The 21686-nt window shown below is 38.5% G+C and overlaps 1 protein-coding gene across 3 annotated transcripts in view; it reads right to left on the bottom strand.

Moving 5' to 3' along the window:
* The window catches only part of NUP58 (nucleoporin 58), a 40248-nt gene extending 18792 nt beyond the window's left edge, over positions 1–21456 (bottom strand). The window contains exons 1-9 of one of the 3 annotated variants that reach the window (XM_073012938.1): positions 21147–21456; positions 14844–14986; positions 13527–13562; positions 10868–11017; positions 10114–10251; positions 8407–8517; positions 4393–4417; positions 3172–3237; positions 2684–2858 (exon numbers count right to left, since the gene is read on the bottom strand). In XM_073012938.1, the coding sequence (XP_072869039.1) occupies positions 2684–2858; positions 3172–3237; positions 4393–4417; positions 8407–8517; positions 10114–10251; positions 10868–11017; positions 13527–13562; positions 14844–14986; positions 21147–21253 (951 nt within the window). In that variant the 5' untranslated portion in view covers positions 21254–21456. The remainder of the gene's footprint in view (positions 1–2683; positions 2859–3171; positions 3238–4392; positions 4418–8406; positions 8518–10113; positions 10252–10867; positions 11018–13526; positions 13563–14843; positions 14987–21146) is intronic. The other 2 variants (XM_008021761.3, XM_008021762.3) reach the window with 2 other exon arrangements.
* Positions 21457–21686: the final 230 nt, after the last annotated feature.

Raw genomic sequence — 21686 nt, 5'->3', positions numbered from 1 at the left:
CAGATCTTTTAAAAATGTTAGTTGAATGACTGGAGAGCTGAACTCAGCAATTTAACTTCAATAAACCATGTAGCCCCGACTCACACCAAAAGAAGAACTAACTATCCTATTTTAATTTAAACTCAAGTTACTTACTAAAAATGAAGTATATAAAAGACTTTGTCTTCCATAAGAATCTGGCCTACATCACTTCTAACTGCAGAACTTATATTTCCCAGAAAGGCTTTCTTTGAAGAAAACATTTTAGGGTTAAATAAGATTGATACTTTATAGAGAATTCAGAACATTTTTTTCAATTGGTAATTCATTAGACTCTTAGTAGATTATTAGTTCCTGTCTACTAGAAATTGGAATAATCTTAGATCAAATTTCTTTAAAAATATTTTTTTTTCTCTTTTTCTTCTTCCCCTTTGACCTGGTGAGCAGGAAATAAAAATCTATTTTTTTAAATTTATTAAGTTCCAGGGTAGATGTGCAGGATGTGCAGGTTTGTTACATAGGTAAACATGTGCCACGGTGGTTTGCTGCACCTATCAACTCATCACCTAGGTATTAAGCCCAATATGCACAAACTATAAAATTCCTGAAATTCAGCTCAGATGATTCTTCCTTAAGGAAACTTTGAATCCCAACCTCTTATTCCTTTGCCACCTTTACGTTCTTCTCAATCTTTTATTATTTCATTCATCCTCCTAGACTTTTAGTACCTTTGGAGTTGTCTTTTCATCTCTAAAAGACTATTAACATGCCCACTATATGACAGCTACTCCACAAACAGCAGTGAATGGAATCATTCAGTTTTAGAGTTAAAATGGGTCCCATACAGCATTCGCTTCTTTCTTTCAAGTTTGCCTCCTCCGTTATTTTGCTCTAATGATGTTTCCCATATAACTTATATATAATTTCAAATATTTCACATAACTTCATGTGATATTTAATCACAGTCTAAACATTCTCCGGTATAAAAACATAATTAACTCTTTCTATTCCCTAGAAAGGACATACGTGATGATTAGGAAGAGTAAGTGGAGGGGAAACATGGGGCAATACAGGTGGAGTATCCCATATTCAAAAAGCTTGGGACCGGAAGTGTTTTGGATTTCAGAATTTTTCTGATTCTGGAATATCTGCACACAGCACCTCGGGGATAGAACGCAAATTTAAACGCAAAATTCATTTGTGTTTCTTATACACATAGCCGGAAAGTAACTATACAATTTTAATAATTTTGTACATGGAACGAAGTTTTAACTGTAACCTATCCCACGAGTTCAGGTGTGGAATTTTCCACCTGTAGCATCATGTTAGCACTCAAAAAGTTTTGGATTTTGCAACATTTCAGATTTCGGATTAGGGACGCTCAACCTGTATTACATTCATATTTAACCAAGAAAATGTGTTAAGAGACCAGGAAATCTGAGAACAGACAATAACATCTTTGAAATCCCTTTAGCCATTACAGTTTCGAGTAGCTCTTTTAGTAACACATCATTATTAAAAAGATTACAAGATATTCTCCAATAGTGTACTTAAAGACCCAAAAGCACCTTTAAAAATTTTACTTAAAATACTACCATTTCATTTGTGAAGTTCATAGCCCTCTGGTAAATCCACAGCAAAAAGGTGTGTCTCACATGAAGTTCATTAACAGATCAGTGACAACTTTATGGAAAGATTTCTAGACTGCTATGATGAGATCAAGTACGTTTCGTAATTATGATAAACACAACAAAAATAAATCACCTATCATCATCCTTTCCCACTGAGGTAGAAACGAACTACGTATTAAATATGTATTGTATATTACACCATAAGGAGGAAAAACAAGTAGACATTAGTGACAGACAATATTAGCCACATTACCATTGATTTTTATTTTTTTGAGACGGAGTTTTGCTCTTGTTGCCCAGGCTAGAGTGCAATGGTGCAATCTCAGCTCACTGCAACCTCCGCCTTCCGGGTTCAACTGATTCTCCTGCCTCAGCCTCCGGAATAACTGGGATTAGACGCATGCGCCACCACACCTGGCTAACTACTGTATTTTTAGTAGAGATGGGATTTCACCATGTTGGTCACGCTGGTCTCGAACTCCTGACATCAGGTGATTCACCTGCCCCAGCTTCCCAAAGTGCAGGGATTATAAAGCGTGAGCCACCAGACCCGGCCTACTATTTTTATTAACTAAGATTTAACCACGACTTGCAAGTCATCACTCAAATTTACAGAGTTAAAAAACATTATTTTCTGACTAGCTATGTTTCCTCTTATATAATAGACCAATTTAGCCAGCAACTATGCTTATGAAACCTAGTTAGTTAACAGCATAAGCTCTGGAGTTGGATTGCCAGGGTCTGAATCCAGGAGCTTCCATTTACTAACAAAGCTCTGTGCTTTTTTTCTTATTTATATAATGGGGATAATAATAGCTACCTTGTTGGGCCTTTTCAGAAAACTTAACGGTTTAAACAGATATAAATTGCTTAGGATACTGTCTTGTATACAGAAAATGCTTAATAAAAACTCATTATTAGAGTGTATGAGCTATCTGGTTTCCTACCAGTATGTCTATATCAAACTTTATAATTAAAAACAAACAAAACAAAAAAACAAAACACCTTATTTCAATTTTGGAAAAAAACAAAACAAAAAAACCGTAAGGTAAAATGGCCATAAGATGGTATACCTGAGCAGTTTCTATTTTCAATTTGTCAATGTTGAGAGTGTTTCTCTGTATTCCACTGGCAGCCAATGACAGGAGCTGCTTCAGAGCTTTAATATCTTCTTGTACCTTAAGCATTGCTTTTGAAGACATTCTACTAATTTCTTCTTGAACTTGTTTCTGCTCCTTCACAAATTTCCTAAAAAATATATATTTAAAACCGAGTTTTTAAAAGTATATCTTTGGTTTCCTACAAAAATATATATATACTTAAAACAGTCCAAGTGTTTTAAAAAACAAAACTAAAAATTCATCTAAAGTTCACACTTTTTTACAGAATGGTAGTTATAGAATTTTAATTCCCGTTGTTCTGCTTTCTTTCTGATTTCTAAAAGCATTAACATGTTAACCCTAGTTAAGAGATGCTCCTCTAGGATGCGATTTGAGGAGGAAGAGATGCTCGCCTTAAGAAGTATTCTAGAATTATTCAAGTGTTATTTATCTTCACTTACTGGAGATTTTCAACATCCTGGCAGATGACAGGAGGTAGATTTTCATCCTTCAGAGCTTTACTATCCCTAAGAAAAATGCAAAACATGTATAAAGATCACTGAGATTTTAAAAAGTTGACAGCTGAGTTTTAATAAGAGTATTAGAGTATTAAGACACAAGAAAATATAGCAAAAAGCACGTATAGCTTCTTTGGATGATTTCAAAGTTCTTTATAAAAAACAATATATTTCTTGTAAATAGGATCTATAAAATAATTTTAACAATTCGTCTGACATGAAGATTTCTTATCTGAGAAGACTGGCATCTATTAAAAACATACTTAAAAGCATTTGACTAAATGTCTAACAAAAAAATCAGAAAATACTGCAAATTGGGTGAGATGTTAAACTAAGTTCCCTCTGGCTTAAAGATTCTGACTGACAATTTGTTCAGTTCCAAAATATTAATGTATTCATTAAAGAAAGCTACAAAGCTTCTCATTTCAATTAGTTCTTCAACATGCATTAGAATGAAAAAGTAAGACCTAGGCAGAGCTTACAGGAATAAAAAATATTTAATGAGAACAAGAACAAGTGAAATTTGGCATGCTGCAATGGAACCATGAGTTAGATTTCATAACACTTAGGCAGATCTTAGTTTCTCTAGTCTTCTTCATTTAAATAGTAAGCTAAAGTACACATAGGATATTTGTAAGGAGTGAATTTGTCATGCATTTATGAATGCTTTATTTAATATAGTACAAATCATGTAAGAAAATACAATTGGTAATAAGAAGAATAACCATCTTCAAACATATATATGATGTATATGGAGGCTACTCTCCTCACTGAAAACACCAGGACATAAAATGGGACTGGCACAATAATTCATATCTTTTTTAAATGCTCCAAAGGTAAAGTTCCATGAGTTGTTCAATATTTAATAGACTAAAGAAATAAACACACATATTTGTATTTATTTATATTATTTAGGGAAATACCAACCACCTTTCTAGAAAGAAATAGTTTTAAATTTTTTTAATGACTGAAAACTAAAGATTTGACCTTTCATTATCTTTCCAGAACATATGTCTATTATTTTACTTTTAACAAATACCGTTAAAAACGTTTTTTCTCCTAAATGTATATGATTCTATTTACTTCCAATTATACCATCTGTCTACAATTTAGTAAGTTAAACTCATCAATTAAAATGTCTTAAGGGTAAATTTGTAAACTTACTCTGGTCTTGTTCCCGTTTTATCACCTAGAAAATTCAAGAAGCTTCATGTAAAAAAAAGCAGGTAATTGAACAACATACTCCAAATACAAGTTTTAAATTAACACAAATTAAAGTATAAATATAAACTGTTAAGCAATTTTTTGCTTGCCTCTTAAACATCATGTGATGTCATGACTCGTCATGAACTCGGAAGCATAGCATTTTATGAAGACATCAGTACACATAAGCAGATATATATGGCAGATGGACATCTACTTTCAAGGGCAAGAATCTTCCTTTCTCAATCATCTTCCATGAAAAATATCCTGTATGGAAAATGTACGTTGTTGCCTACCAGTTTAACTCCTGAAAACTTTACCTGACCCTTTTTTTTTTTTTTTTTTTTTTTTTAATTTATTTATTATTATTAAACTTCAAGTTGTAGGGTACATGTGTACAACGTGCAGGTTTGCTACATATGTATACTTGTGCCATGTTGGTGTGCTGCACCCATCAACTCGTCATTTACATCTACCTGACCCTTTTTAAGGTCCTATCAGTACAGAATACTATGTCAGATTACCTGAACTTCTCCAATCTGACAATCCCTTAAAACAAATATCACAATTTATCTTCCCATCTGCCATGAATACCTTATCACACCCTCACAACAACAGACATATTTTTTAAAAAACCTTTGCCAGTTATGTAGGTGAAAAATGCCACTTCATAACAATTCTTAGTTTATATTTGGTGAAGAAAACCATTTTCTTCAAATGCTCATGAGACAAGTATATTTCTCCTTTTGTGAACTGCTTGTGATTTGCACACTTTTCTTGAGGTATTTTTCTTATTTATAAGAGCTATTTCAGCATTAAGTATATTATTTGTCTCCTTTACATAATTTCATAAGTATTTCTAATATTAGACCCTTGTTAAGATATATCTAAATTTCAGAGATGTTAAAATGTGAAAAAATAAGCACCTAAAAATCAAGCATTTTGGGCAGACTGCATGAACCCAGGAATTGGAGACCAGCCTGGGCAACAGGGCAAAACCCTGTCCCTTCAAATTTTTTGTTCACTTTTGAGACAGAGTCTCACTCTATTGCCCAGGCTGGAGTGCAGTGATGTGATCTCAGCTCACTGCAACCTCTGCCACCCGGGTTCAACCGATTCTCCTGCCTCAGCTTCTTGAGTAGCTGGGATTACAGGCTCCTGCCACCATGCCCGGCTAGTTTTTGTATTTTTGGTAGAGACAGAGTTTCACCATCTTGGCCAGGCTGGTCTTGATCTCCTGACCTCGTGATCCACCTGCCCTGGCCTCCCAAAGTGCTGGGATTACAGGCGTGAGCCACTGCGCCTGGCCAAAAAAATTTTTTTTAATTAGCTAGGTGTGGTGCTGTGTACTTGTGGTCCCAGCTACTTAGGAGGCTAAGGTAGGAGAATCACTTGAGCCAGGGAGTGGAGGTTTCAGTGAGGTGAGATCACACCACTGCATTCCAGCCTGGGTGACAGAGCAAGACTCTGTATCAAAAAAAAAAAAAAAAAAAAAAAAATCAAGCATTTTACTTTCCTCATTTACATTTTACCTCTGCACATGGGGTTTTACTTTTCTACCTTTCATCTAACTGTAATTTATGTTTCCATGTTTTGTATTTTACCGAGTTTAAGATTTTTTAATTTCATATTTAGTAACTCTAAAATTGCCACCTATCTTCTATAGATGTCCTAGATTTTACGAGATATGGAAATAAAATTAGGGATTTAATTTTATGTTTTTCCAAATAATTCACCAACTTTTAAATTGACTAACATATTATTTCTTTCATATATTTTATATTTTGTAAATACTTATGTACACACAAACATGTATATAAAAAACTTGAGCCTGTTTTTACCATGGATCCCTGATTCCCATGGACCCCCAATTAATCTACCTAGCTTTGCCTCAATAACACATGTGGACCACTACAAAAGCTTCCTAACAGTTCTCTATGTCTGTTTTTCCCGGATGCTATTTTCCATATGGCTGTCAGAAAGCTCTTAATCTTAAAATACAAATCTCATCACATCCCTTTAACAGACCCAAATTGCCTGAGGTATTAATATAATGACAAAACTCAACGTGGCAAATAAGGCCTCCATGACTTCTGGAACCTCATCTTTCTCCTCTATGGCTAATCTGGCCTTCAGTCATTTCTTCAAAAGGTCAAGGTCCTTCTCATCTCTAGTCTCACTCGATGCTTTACCCTCTTCACTGAATGCTGTTTATTGCTACTCTCCATCTGGTTAAATCCCACACTGGTACTGCAGGGCCCAAGCTAACTGATACAACTACTAGAAAAAAAGAAATCATTTGGATTAAAAAAAAATCCCTTGATATGAGCATTAGATAAAAGGAAACGGGGATGTAGTAATCAGAGATCCATAGTAGAAACACACCCAAGTTTTTTATATACATGTTTGTGTATACATATTTATAAAATTTAATGTCATATCTAAGACATTTATTGCATTTATTCTATATATTCTCCTTGCTCAACTCTATCTTAGGTACACTATGAAAGCAGGAAGATGTGGGGAGGGGCAGAGGAGGGGAAATTAATTTCTCACATTTATTTATCTTACTCTTCTGCCTTAGCCTGCTCTTTCAGCCTAAAAACAATTATAATAGAGAAGTACTCTCATGCTTAAAATAAAAGTAATAAAAGTGGTACCAGGCTATTCCATTTTGAACAAATAAGCTGCTAAGGCTGCTAATTATGGAGTTGCTACAAAAAAAAACTAAGTAAAAATGAACTTTGTTTAGAAATTTGTCAATTTTCATTGAAAGAGAAACCTAAACTTTGTAAAAGTTTGAAAAGGTTTTACCAACTTTTAAAATAGTAATTCAACCTAGAACAGTATCTCCTTATAATAAAACCTGTGTCTGTTTTTTTTAAAAAAGTCATATAGATACACAGATACTATTTCACATCTTCATCCATTTATCTCATTCTTCAGAGAAGGTCAATATGTACGTATACACCCTAGTATATATGGTATATATTCTAGTGAAACATGCTTTCATCAGAAGCAGAAGAGATGGTGCGAAACAAAGTAACACACAGAACAATAAAAACATTTTCACAATGAATTTGGATTAGCAAATTTTTAAAACCAATATTCAATGTGGCAAGGGCACAGCAAGAAAGGTATTTTCATACTGGTTAGGGGGTAAACTGGTAAAATCTTTCTGGGAAAGTGATTTCACAATCTATAAACTAACAGTCTCCAAAATATCCCTCTCTTTAAGCCAATGATCCAATTTCTAGGTATTTTCCCTAAGAAATAACCCAAAGTATAAACAAACATTGATAATAAAAGGAGACACTTATGCGTCTGGCTCTGCTAAGGTTTTACAAATAGCAACCCTCAAACCATGTAACAGATAAGGAAAACTAAAGCACACAATATAAGTAACTTCAATAAGGTCACAGAGCTTATAAGCAGCTGGGCCAGGATCCGAACCCAGGCAATTCCACTCCATAGTAGACTCTTAAACTACTGTATTATGTTGCCTTTTTAGATAAAGATGCCCAATGTTTTACTTCCCAGAGTAAAACATCTGGAAATAAACATCTAACAAGAGAACAATGGTTGACTAAATTATCCATCCACAAAACTGACATTAAGCAGCATTAAAATATTTAAAAAGAATTACCGACAGACAAATGCTTTTGATGTGTTATATAAGAACAGACTACAAAACAATACTGCATATGTATCATGATCCCTATTAAAAAATACATATTCGTATACACATTAAGATAGCTACATAAGACATGCACATACAAATCTGTTATCTACAAAAATAAAACCTTAAATGAACACACACAAAATTTGTGAAATATTAATACAAACAAATTTAAAAGTAAAAACTGTTACTACTAAATATAAACTACTAATCTTTCACACAAAAGAATTTACAGCAACCTAGACATTCCCTCAACAGTACTGTTAGAACATAAAAGTTACAACAGCATTACTTACTCTTTTTATCTGAGGAGCTACTGAAATCTATACCACCAAGGCCTTCATTGCCTGCAGTTGAAGTAGCTGCTGTAGTTCCCAAAGTCAACCCTAAAGCATTCTGTCCAAGTCCTATAAATAAAACATCACTTATAAATTCCACTGAAAGACAACAACAATTTCCCCTTACTGTTCAAAGGACTCTAATGCTTTTAAAGTTGGATCCTAGATTTTCTTGATATTTGATTTAGGCAAATAACAAGAAACAAGTCTGGAGCACGTTTTGGTCAAAGACTGATACCCTTTCTTGAATGCAATGGTATTATGTAGGTTGGATGATGTGATTTGTCATTATTAGAAGGGCCAGAATGTATATCAATTTAATATGTAGACATTCAATCTTTATTTGTTATAAAGTTTTGTTAGAGGGCTTTTAAACCCTCTCTACAAAAGCAGTTTCAGTTGGTGTATTTTCAGGTGAATATATCTTGCCTTCCGAACACACTTTGTAACTGCATACTTTTAAGAGAGCCTAGTGTGAATTTGTAAGATTTGAATATAACATGTATTGAATATAATTTCATACTCCCAAATTCTTTTCACAAACTTAAAAAAAAAAGTATTAGAATTCGTTTGTTTATTTAAATCTTCCCTCCCTGACAAAAGGTCCAGACTATGGTTAATCATAAGTCATTAATGTATACTTGTGAGTCAAGTAGCAAAATTTCAAGAATCTTGCGCTGATAAATCTGTATTTCTTTATTATTATTATTATTGTTTTTGAGATGGAGTTTCACTCTTGTTGTCCAGGCTGGAGTGCAACGGCATGATCTCGGCTCACTGAGACCACCACCTCCCCAGTTCAAGTGATTCTCCTGCCTCAGCCTTCCAAACAGCTTGGATTACAGGCATGCAGCACCATACCCGGCTAATTTTGTCTTTTTACTAGAAACGGGGTGTTTCACCACGTTGGCCAGGCCGGTCTCAAACTTCTGACCTCAGGTGGTCCACCTGCTTTGGCCTCCCAAAGTGCTGGGATTAAGGTGTGAGCCCCCGCGCCCAGCCTAATAAATCTATACTTCTAGAAGACCATGCATTCCTGAGCTGATATAACTTTTGTTCTTTTTAGAAAAAATGTTATCTGTAGATCAATTTACTGACTCCTTAAACAGGCTCTTCTTTGTTTTCTTATCTAGTTAGTCAATATTGAGAAAGAGGAAAATGGATTTCTAAAATACGGCTAATAGGTTGGGTGCGGTAGCTTATGCCTGTAATCTCAGCACTTCGGGAGGCCGAGGCAGCCGGATCACTTGAGGTCAGGAGTTTGAGACCAGCTTGGCCAACATGGTGAAACCCCCATCTCTACTAAAAACACAAAAATTAGCCAGGCATGCTGGCACACACCTGTAATCCCAGCTACTCAGGAGGCTGAGGCAGGAGAATCTCTCTTGAACCCTGGAGGTGGAGGTTACAGTGAAAGAAGATCACGCCACTGCACTCCAGCCTGGGTGACACAGCAAGACTCCATCCCAAAATAAATAAATAAATAAAATATGGCGAATACATTCAATTATGTATGAAAACCATCATTTTATAATTTAGTTTTCACATTTAAAGGAAAATATGCAGATTAAAGAGAAAAAGTGATGTGCTCAAAGGGCTAAAATAAAAATAAGTACATTTAAATATAAATATTTGCTATTCTGGAGAATAAATACCATCAATTACCTGATGTTCCTGTGTTTGTACTCTGGAAAAGTGAACCTCCCAAACCAGCTAAGGCTCCCCCTAAAGAGAGGCCCGTTGATGCAGTTGTAGTGGTGGCTGTTGTCCCACCCAAATTATTTAGAGTAAATCCTGTGGATGCTATAAAAAAAAGAGATAGTAAGCTTTCAAAAGGCAACTTATTTAACAGCACCACAGAAAAATACAAATACGATGTTTTTAAAAACTGACATCCATGATAAAATTGGCTCTTTGGAACAACTACTTGCTAAAGATAAAATTACACACTTAAGAATAAAGAGAAACAGCAGCTTTAAAGCAAAAATCTGGGACAGAAATAAGGGCTTTGAGGAATATTACAATGGTACCAGATAACTGATTCTAGACAGCAATATTGTCTTCACCCCAGGCCATCAACTTCACCTTCGTATTAAATGAATCAAAAGATAGGTGAAGTTTATGCCAAGTCTTTGTCTTTCCCTGTCACTAAATGGCTCCATGAAAACAAAGTCAATATTAACCAGTTTACATTTTACCTCTCTAGCCCTCTCCCCTGCTTTGCTCTTTAAATAGGGACTATCTCCCAAGACAGCCTCTCCTGCTTCAGTGCTCAAAGCTGAATTTTCTTCTTTATAAATCAATAATTTCTGTAGTCAAAATCCTAAGTTATGTTTAGTAAAGGTGACTATCTATGTTCTCTAACCAGATAAAATTGAAATTTAACCATTGAACGCAATGATTTTTCATTCTACCTCACCTGCTGGAGTTGATGTCAGAGCAGACGAAAGAGTCAGACCACTAGCTGAGGTAGAAGCAATAGGTAGAGCAAATGGTGTGGCAGATGCTGCAGGTTTGTTGAATCCTAAACTGAAGCCTGTTGTAGCTGCAGATGTAGTGGCTGGCGTTCCTATTTAAATAAATCAATAAGTAAACAAACAAAATTCTACTTTACCTGTAAGTGTTCTATTACACTGGGTTCAATATGGATCCCTAAAAGTTTGTGATACTACCTTTTGCCAACAGAAGGAGGATGTGTCTGTGAGAGAAAATATGTAGAAGTTGAGACTAAACCATAGTGAACACAAAAAAGATGGCTCTTTGAGTTAAGAAAAACAAAAGAATGGCCTGGTACAGTGGCTCACGCCTGTAATCCCAACACTTTGGGAGGCCAAAATGGGCAGATCACTTGAGGTCAGGAGTTCGAGACCAGCCTGGCCAGCATGGTGAAACCCCATCTCTACTAAAAATACAAAATTAACTGGGCGTGGTGGCACATGTCTGTAATCCCAGCTACTCGGGAGGCTGAGACAGGACAATTTTTTGAACCTGGGAGGCAGAGGTTGCAGTGAGCCGAGATCATGCCACTGCACTCCAGTCTGGGCAACAAGAGCGAAACTCCGTCTCAAAAAACAAAACAAAACAAACCACCACCACTGAAAACAAACAACCCCCCCCCCACAAATATCCTGGTGATTCTGCCCAACTTAAGGTTCCTATTAACTCTAGACTGTCTTTAAAATAGAGTCTAAAGGCATGACATATACCTCCCTTTCCTATCTGGTCACAACCTGCTCCTCTCCAAGAACAAAATATTTCGTATTTCCCTGAATGCTTTTATGACTGGGCCTCTGCATTTGCCAATCCTCTGTCTGAAATGCTTCTTGCCCGTAAAGTAAACCATACTGTTTTCTTCCTCTGCCTTCCATGGTGCCTCTCCTACATCTTTTAGGAAATTTATCAGATAATACAAGAACATGTTAATATACCTGCCTAACCCTCCCACCTCACAACAGACTGTCTTGCTCCAACCCTTAGCAGTTCCCAATGTCATCATCAAGGACCATCCTCACTACCAGTGCCACAAGATAATATTCAATGTTCAAGGCATCACATATACACAAGGCCGCATGGTTAGGAAGGAATAACTGCTCAAACAATACTAAGTGAAGAAATGTATGAATGACCTGCATTGACTTAACCTGAAATCACTGAGAGAAAAGAAGCCAGAAACTATGCTTCTGGAATGCCTTGATCACAACTAGAAGTTCCTGCCAGAGTACAGCACTTTGAAATCATGTATGGGGTTACAACCTCAGAAAACAAGACTCAGGCGTAGTGTGGCTCAAGTCTATAATCCCAGCACTTTGGGAGGACAAAGAGGGCACGTGGCTTCAGGCTAGGAGTCCATGACCAGCCTAGACAAAATAGTGAGACCTTGTCTCTGCCAAAAAAAAAAAAAAAAAAAAAAAAAAAGCCAGGCGCAGTGGCTTACACCTATAATCCCAGCACTTTGAGAGGCCAAGGCGGGTGGATCATCTGAGGTTGGGAGTTCGAGACCAGCCTGACCAACCAACATGGAGAAATCTTGCCTCTACTAAAAATACAAAATTTGTCGGGCGTGGTGGCACATGTCTGTAATCCCAGCTACTTGGGAGGCTGAGGCAGGAGAATAGCTTGAACCCAGGAGGCGGAGGTTGCAGTGAGCCGAGATTGCGCCATTGCACTCCAGCCTGGGCAGTAAGAGCAAAACTCCATCTCTTAAAAAAAAAAATTAGTCGAGCATTGTGGTATGTACCTATAGTCCTAGCTACTTGGGAACCTCAGGGAAGATCGTTTGAGCCCAAGAGTTTGAGGTTGCAGTGAGCTGTGATGGTGCCACTGCACTCCAGCCTGGGCAACAGAGGAAGAACCTGTCTGATGGGGGAAAAAAAAAGCAAAAAAGAAAACAAGAAGATTCACTTGCTTGTCTTTGTAGCCAATCCAGTCCAAAACTTTGGTGATAAACAGATGTGTTGTGTTTTCTGTTAATAACAGGTGTAGCATCCAAATGAAGTCTGCCAATCCTTATTTTCAAACTCAATTTAAGGGCTTCTAAATGTTCTTTCATTTCCTTTTCCTTTCCATTCACATTGTTTACTGCCATCCAGATTGAAAGCTGGCTGAAACCCTAGTTATCACATTCCCTTTAGCGTAACAGTACAGAAGGTATTATGTATTTGGATATTAGTTCAATACCCTCAATTTTTTAGATAACTAAAAGCCCCCAAATATTACCTAAGGCCTCACAACTATTTCAGAGGCTTAATTCCAAAATTTCTGGCTTAAAGTTTGGTGTTTTTTCCACTAAATGGAGTCAAATGACTAAAAAAAGTAATATGAAATAAACTTCCACATTAAAAACAATTTCTGCATTTAAAATACTTTTCTGAATTATAAAAGTACTCTACAAAGTCATTCCTTTTTTTCACTACTCAAATACTGAAAGGTTCTCTGATAAGTCACCATCTGTGATACACACACTTTTTTCTATACCCCAGCTCTGTGAGATATTAGAAGGAGAAGAGTAGAAAGATCACTCAATTTATCAAAATTATTAGAAGACCACAGAGCTGGGATCTTTCCTCAAAAATTCTTACCCAGAGTTAATCCTGTAGTTATAGTTGTTGCTATTCCTGAGGACAAAAAGAGAAATAAAATTTAATCATCAATGAAGATGACATTCTTTTGGTTTACCCGTCATAAGGCAAAGACTTAAATCACCCTCAGGGAGTGACAACACTTCTAATTAGAACAATACATATCATAGTATCTGCCACCGTAACCACTAATCACGCATTTTTCCTATAGCACTGGTTTTCATATTACAAGCTGTGTATAATTTGATAAAGGAATAAAATTTATAAAATGCAAATAACTATTGCTTATAACAAAATTAAGCAAGACCAAAAAAAGCAACTCCAAACAAAATGCTACACTGAGCTGTCTCAAGCAGCTCACTGACTAATCTGCTCATATTTATTCCTGTCGTTCTTCCATTTTCTAGATGTGGCTGTGAAATGTGCTGCACTCAAAGCTGGAAGATCAATGCAAAAAGTAGTAAGAAAACAAAGTATTAGAAAATAAAGGGTAAATAAAGAAGTAAACTTTTTAAATGGTCAGCTCCAGTGAAACACTATTTTTCCAGCTGTATTAAAAACAAAAACTTTCCATTGTTTTCGAAACCTTCAAGTCCTTTATCTATTGCCCTTTTCCCACTTATTGTTTTAATAATGCGAAAATGTAAAACATCTCTTAGGAATGTAAACTATAGACCAGGCATGGTAACTCAGGCCTACAATCCCAGCACTCTGAGAGGCCAAGACAGGAGGATCACCTGACCTCAGGAATTTAAGACCAGGAGGAGACCCCTTCTCTACAAAAAGAGAAAAAAAAAAAAGAAGTCAGGCATGGTGGTGCACACCTGTGGTTCCATCTACTCAGGAGGCTGAGGTGGGAGGAGCATTTGGACCCAAGAGGTTGCAAGGCTACAGTGAGCCATGATCATGCCACTGAACTCCAACCTAGACAACAGAACAAGACTGTGTATCAAAAAAAAAAAAAAAAGAGTAAATTATGTTACAGTAAGAGTGCTGATTATCTCATGTATGTTAACGTTCCAAATTGATAAAGCTGGCTTAAACAACAATCTTCACTAAGGAAAAACTCTATATTATACAATCTAAAAATTTAATGTTTGTATGTTTTCCTTACTTACTTCAGAGTAGATGACAGTCAATGATCGGGCCTATATCACTAGCCCTTAATTCCAATTCTTGTATTTTTTTTCATCTTAGTATTTACCGTTTTTTAAGGTCTACTACCAGTGATGATCCTTGTAAACGGAGATACAGGACAGAATTTAGGAAAGAATATCCCAAGCCTACTCTCTGACAATGTGGTCAGATCCTCCTCACCTGTATTTGTTCCTCCTAGAGTGAACCCAGTGGCAGGTTTAGATCCAAAGAGCCCGGTTCCAAAACCACTTGAAGGAGCAGATGTAGTTGCTGGAGTTGCAGTACTTCCAAGATTTCCAAAATTGAGCCCCACAGAAGGGTTGCTTATTTAAAAACACAAAAACAAAACAAAAACTATATGCACAAAAGGAAGTCTACTAGAGCCAATATTTACTTAAGAAAAATAAAAATTAACTCTTCAAGATAGTTTCATTCACCTAACATATCAAATACATTGTCGTAAGACCCAAAAAGAAAAATAAATCTATCTTTAACCCACCAAGTTCAAACACTTTTCTGTTCTTCCTTAAAAATAAATCCACATGTAAACGTAGTCTTAAAAAATACAATACTACCAGATTTCAGGCTGGGCATGGTGGCTCACGCCTGTAATCCCAGCACTTTGGGAGGCCGAGGCGAGAGGATCACGAAGTCAGGAGTTCCAGACCAGCCTAACCAACAGGGTGAAACCTTGTCTCTACTAAAAATACAAAACTTAGCCGGGCATGGTGGTGACATGTGCCTGTAATTCCAGTTACTCAGGAGGCTGAGGCAGGAGAATTGCTTGAACCTGGGAGGCAGAGGTTGCAGTGAGCTGAGACAGTGTCACTGCACTCCAGTCTGAGTGACAGAGTGAGACTCCCTCTCAAAAAAAAACCAATACCAGATTTCAAGAAAAGCAGTCTATAGCAATAAGGATTTCAGATCCCAAGGTAATCATAAGTAAGGATCACAATTATTCTGCTTTCACCAATCTTTGAAACCTAGCATATTTTAAAATGGCCATAGAAAAGTGATTTTAAGTTATCTTCAATGTTGCTACATTACCACATTCACAGGACAATGTGGGGTTGGGGAGAGCTTATAGTTAGGGATTTTACCACCAAAAAAAGCAAAATAGAAAAACTAGTGGGCACATTTCCTGGCAAAAGTTAAACGCAAAGCAAAATCACTGTGTCTCAGGATCATGTGTTCACTAACAGAAACTCTTCAGAGAGCGTTGGAAAGCTTAAAAAAAGAACAGCTGATAAAAGCAAGTGAATGTGAACAAAGTTCACAACTTTTCAACTACTCTTATCAAGACTCAGAGGTTCAAATTTGCTAGGAAAAGGTGGGAAGACAAATTGTGAAAGCAAGGAAAGTTTGACAAGTTGGCACTTCAAAAATTATTTAGGAGAGTTAAGGGAGATTATATAGCATAATGGGGAATCCTCTTTATCCTACACATTTATTACTTCCTTTGCTGCTCTTCCATAAAGAGTAATCACCATGGGAGAACCCAGTATCATTTTTAAACTCTCAAAATCTCTGGCAGCAGTAGTGTGGCTGGGTTCTAGTACGAATTCCCCCAAGTTCTGGTACTTGTGTGCCATTACTTAACCTTTCTGAGCCTCTATTTCCTCATCTGCAAAATAGGAATTAACAGTACCCACTTAGCATAATTTTTTTTTTTTTTTTTTTGGAGACGGAGTCTTGCTCTATCGTACAAGCTGGAGTGCAGTGGTGCGATATCGGCTCACTGCAAGCTCCGCCTCCCAGGTTCACACCATTCTCCTGCCTCAGCCTCCCAAGTAGCTGGAACTATAGGCGCCCGCCACCACGCCCAGCTAATTTTTTGTATTTTTACTACAGACAGGGTTTCACCGTGTTAGCCAGGATGGTCTCGATCTTCTGACCTCATGATCCGCCCACCTCGGCCTCCCAAAGTGCTGGAATTACAGGCATGAGCCACCGCGCCCAGCCAGCAGAATTTTTTTTTTAAATATAAGACTTCAGAAATTGCACAGGATGAATTAACTTCAATAAATGTTGTTATGACTGTTATCATTACGGATACTTATAAATTCAACTAAATATATTACGTACAAGGCATTACGCCAGGAATAGCAAGGAAGCAGAAAGATGATCAAGTCCCTAGTCAAGGAACATGCCGTTTACCGGGGGAAAACAACACAAATAACTGTACTCCAAGCCAGAAGAGTTCTCCAAGTGACTTGGGTCCGCGTGTCTTCAATTGCATAACCAGCTTAAGAAGCCACTCAGATTTTTGCAAACACTGGGGGACAAGGAAGAAAGGAAATACTCAAGCAGTAGATCATTCAAGCAGCAGAAATGTACACACCTTCAGTAAGTTTACAATTACTATAAGGCAGATTATAATCAAGTACCAAATGATGGTACAAAAAGAGATACTGCAGAAGTTTGAGGCAAAGAGCTAACCACTGTGAGGGGAACAGAGATGGAGGAGCTTATTAAGGGGCAGAACTTGAGGTGTGCCATCCATACTGAGTAGGTAAAAGAAGAGGAAGTACTTAGTTCACCACTGATCTTTAAAACGTGTTTGTGTTCACCTTGGGTGGATAAAGGCGAGGTGGGAGACAAAGTAGGGCTGCGAGCTCTCACTAACAATTAAAACACAGATCTTGACCAGACCGGGTGGCTCATGCCTGTAATCCCAGCACTTTGGGAGGTTGAGGTAGGCAGACTGCTTGAGCCCAGAAGCTTGAGACCAGCCTGGGCAACATGGTAAAAGTGTCTCTACCGAAAAAACAACAAAAAACTTCCAAAAACCAAAAATTAGCCAGGCGTGCTGAAGCATGCCTGTAATCCCAGCTACTCAGGAAGCTGAGGTGGAAGGATCACTTTAGCCCAGGAGGTGAAGGTTGTAGTGAGCTGAGACTGCACCACTGCATTCCAGCCTGGGAGACAGAGCAAGGCCGTCTCACAAAAAAAAAAAAGGCCCACAGATCTTTAAACATTTAGTCTGAATTTAAAAGGTATTATTAAAAACACATTGCTACAACCAAAACTGAGAGAGATATCACACACACAGAAACCTAAGTGAGCGCGACAAGCAAAAAGAATATAGTATGTAATGGCTATACCCACACAACACAGGTACAACCATAAAAGGGCCATATATGCCAAAACATTTAGCTTAGCTGTGGTCAGTCTGATCGTATTGTTATTTTGAAACTGTTGTGTGTATAATGTGGAGTAGAATAAATGAGTATCTGGGGGATACTAAAACATTATTGGTGGCTGGGCACAGTGGCTCACGCCTGTAATTCCAACACCTTGGAATGCCGAAGAGGACGGATCACCTGAACCAGGAATTTGAGACCAGCCTGGCTAACATGGTGAAACCCCGTTTCTACTAAAAACATCAAAAAAAAAAAAATTAGCCTGGTGTGGTGGTGTGCCTGTAATCCCAGCTATTCGGGAGGCTGAGGCAGGAGAATCGATTGAACCCAGGAGGCGGAGGTTGCAGTGAGCCGAGAATGCGCCACTGCACTTCAGGCTAGGTAACAAGAGCAAGAGTCTGACTCAAAAAAAAAAAAAAAAAAAAAGGCCAGGCGCAGTGGCTCACACCTGTAATCCCAGTACTTTAGGAGGCCGAGGCAGGTGAATCATGAGGTCAGGAGATCGAGACCATCCTGGGTAACACGGTGAAACCCTGTCTCTACTAAAAATACAAAAAAAATTAGCCGGGCGTGGTGGTGGCGCCTGTAGTCCCAGCTACTCAGGAGGCTGAGGCAGGAGAATTGAGTAACCCAGGAGGCGGAGCTTGCAGTGAGCCGAGATCGTGCCATATATATATATATATATATTTTTTTTTTTAATGTCTTGACAACATAACTGAAGATATTATGAAATATTACATAATGAAAGTTGAAAACGCTGCCAAAGAAACACATCAAAATGAAATTTTACTCTATCACGAAAGCAAAAGAGAAATTTTGGTGTCAGTGAAATTTACTAAACTCAAGAAAAGCAAAAGCTACCCTAGACTTGACCAATTATTGCCTCAAACCAATGTTATGTGCCAAGCACTTGATAGGATGTGCCGTATAAAAACCAACTTGACTCAATCACATCAGGAATGTTATTTTAACTTGCCCAGCTTGCCCTAATGCGGACTTGGCAGCTAACATAATAGCTAACATTTACTGAGCACTTAGCAAGAGCCAGACTTGATGCTAAATATTCAAATGCTTCATCTCACTCATCAACTCAGCTAACCCACTCCTGAGTTGAGGAGTTCCAGATGTGAGAACTCCCCTAAAATTGACCGACCTCAAGACATCAAATCACCAGGTGGCACTAGGGGCTGTCAGGCCTCCCAACCAGCACTCTAACAAATTTATGTCAGACTGTCTCCTCTTTCACTAATTTATCCAAGCCTCTCTAAAACTTGGGTAATTTTTTATAACTTATTACTAATACCTCATTTGCTCAGTCATTCAAATTGTTATTAAAGCCCTTTTTCTATGCCAGGCACTGTCCTTGGGACTGAGGAAGAGGTGGTAAGACTCAGACCCTGCCCTCAGGCAGTTTCTAGTCAGTGAGAGACACAGATATTAATTATTCTAGAGCTGAGATCTGACAACAAACAAGTTAACAATAAATATAACAAACTGATTACAATTGTGATCAGCACTCTAAGAGTACTAGGAGAATAGAAATCTCCCCTAGACTGACAGGTCAGAAAAGGCCTCTCTGGGGAAGAGACCATTTGATACTGGCAAGGAAGGGGCTGGCAAAGCCCACTTGAAAAGAGAAATGGTCATGTTGCTAGGACAGGCTTTCTCACACTAAGGTCAGGACCATGAGAAAAATATAAAAAGTAATTCAAGTCATAAACAACATTAAAAAAAAAGAAATAGAATAGAAAATATCAAAGTGCATCCCACGAAGTAGGGGTATCTTTCGCGGAAACTTTATTTCAGTTATTTATTTGTGTGCAGGTAGTGGTGTACCGGGTGGTAGTTGCGTGTTTGTTTTCAACAGTGGGTCTGGATAACTAAAATAAAAAGACGGGCTCAAGATGAGTACCCAGAGGTTCCAGCAGAAGTGGACCTTGCAGACTATCGTAAGTTTTTTTGTTTGTCTGTTTTTTTTTTAACTTCACTCTAAAGATAGCGGGAAATGATTAAAGGGGGAGCAATGACAATTTTTTTAAAAAATTACTCTGGCTACAATGTGGTAGAACAGATTGAAGAAGTTGATTGGAGTAGTTTTCATCTAAAACAAGAAAGACAGCTGGTTAAAAATCTGACAAGAATCAGAAGTATTTTCGTGAGAATGTTAAGGATAAAGAGAGCAAGACTCTTAATACCTAAAACAGAGCCCTGCACATGGGAATCTGTCCAATAAATATTTGTTCCATGAATGATAATAGCCTGAGCAGGGTGGTGGAACTGGAAATAAAGACAAACGGAAATGGCAGAAGTAAAATTATTAGGACCTGCTGTTGAGCGAGTAGAGTAAGAATATCGGAGGTATGGATGAAAATTCAAATTTCTGAATTGGCTGTATAGCCTGTGATTCCTCCTCTCTCCCTTTTTAAACTGCAGGTCATGCTTAAGTTTTTGCCTTTTAAATCTACAGCCGCATCTTCTAAGCTTCAAGAAGTATCTTGCTGACAGTGTGCACACTCCTTAACTTTATGAACCCCTCCACCTTTATCTTTAAAAAAAATTGAGTTCTAAAGCTTAAATCTCTCATTAAAATAAATGTCTCACCACTTTGTCTCTTTCTGGACAGTTATGTTTTTGTCGCCACCTGGACTAATGGGTTGCACAAAAACGAGAAACATGCTACCTACGTTTTGTAATTTAAGTAAAAGACAATGTTGAGTGATTACAACATTCTTGCGTCAGATATACTAATCTGCACATACTGCACAAAATTACCACTAAAAAACACTGCAAGTAAGTGGTTTTTTTTGTTGTTGTTTTAACAAACAGATGAGGTCCCATGTGGCACAGAAGCTTGAAAAGCTGGTTAAAAACAACCACAAAGTTATTAAAACACCGTAATATCCAAAACCGCAAATGCTGCAACGAAATTGGAATTATCTACCATAAAACTCCACAACATGCTATAATTTCATTCATTCATTCAACGTTCATTCTACGCCTAAGACTGACGCATCGCTAAAGCTCCGGGGAAGACCCCCAGGCCCCTCCACGCAGTCAAGACCCCACTAGGTCCAAACAATGCCTGGGCTATACGTGGATTCTGGAAACCTCACAGCACAAAACCTATCCCGTCCTCCACTTCCTGCACCAGGCCGCGCTGGGCCCGGGTACCGCGGCGAGCGAGAGGCCTACGACGCCGGGCGGCTAGATTGAAGTGCTTCTCTCCAGCCTCACCGGGAAGGAAGCCTGCGGGAAGAGAGAGGATGGGGACACCAAGGGAGCTTTGCGGGGGTGGGGCTCGGGGGGAATCCGGCCCAGGAAGGCGAGAAAGCGCGGTTACCTAGACCCTCCCGTTCCGAAGGAGAAACCGCCGCCCGTGCCGGTCCCGCCTGCGGCCACGGTGGTGGAGCCCAGAGTCCCGGACCCGAAGGAGAACCCTGTGGACATGTCTGCCCGGGGCTCGACGCCGTCAGCAAGATGAAAGGGCTCTGGGACACTTCTCTCGCCTCAAAGCCGAGGCGGGCCGGGGAACATCTCTCTCGCCCGGCACCGACCTGGCGGGAACTTCCAGTCCCAACGGCGGCGAAGGTAAGGCTGGGGGGGGGGCGGGGAGCAACCACGCAAAAGTACGCCCGTCGCTCGCCGCGCGCACGTAGCCCGCCGGAAGTGAAACCGCCGCGCAGGGAGCCCTGGGACGCGAGTTGGCGGGGTCGGCTGGCCGCGCAAGGCACCCCGGGACCAGGTGGGATTGGCGCACGGCCCAATCTCTTAAAGGAGTAGGCTCCCAGAGTTTAAAAACAGTGAAACCATTTCTGTCATTTTTTAGTTCTTGTATCGTAGCATCCGTACTGACATAATCTGCACATTAGAGTGATGAATG

Source organism: Chlorocebus sabaeus, chromosome 3, assembly GCF_047675955.1.
Source record: "Chlorocebus sabaeus isolate Y175 chromosome 3, mChlSab1.0.hap1, whole genome shotgun sequence".
NCBI lineage: Eukaryota > Metazoa > Chordata > Mammalia > Primates > Cercopithecidae > Chlorocebus > Chlorocebus sabaeus.
This window is presented reverse-complemented; position numbering and strand designations above follow the sequence as displayed.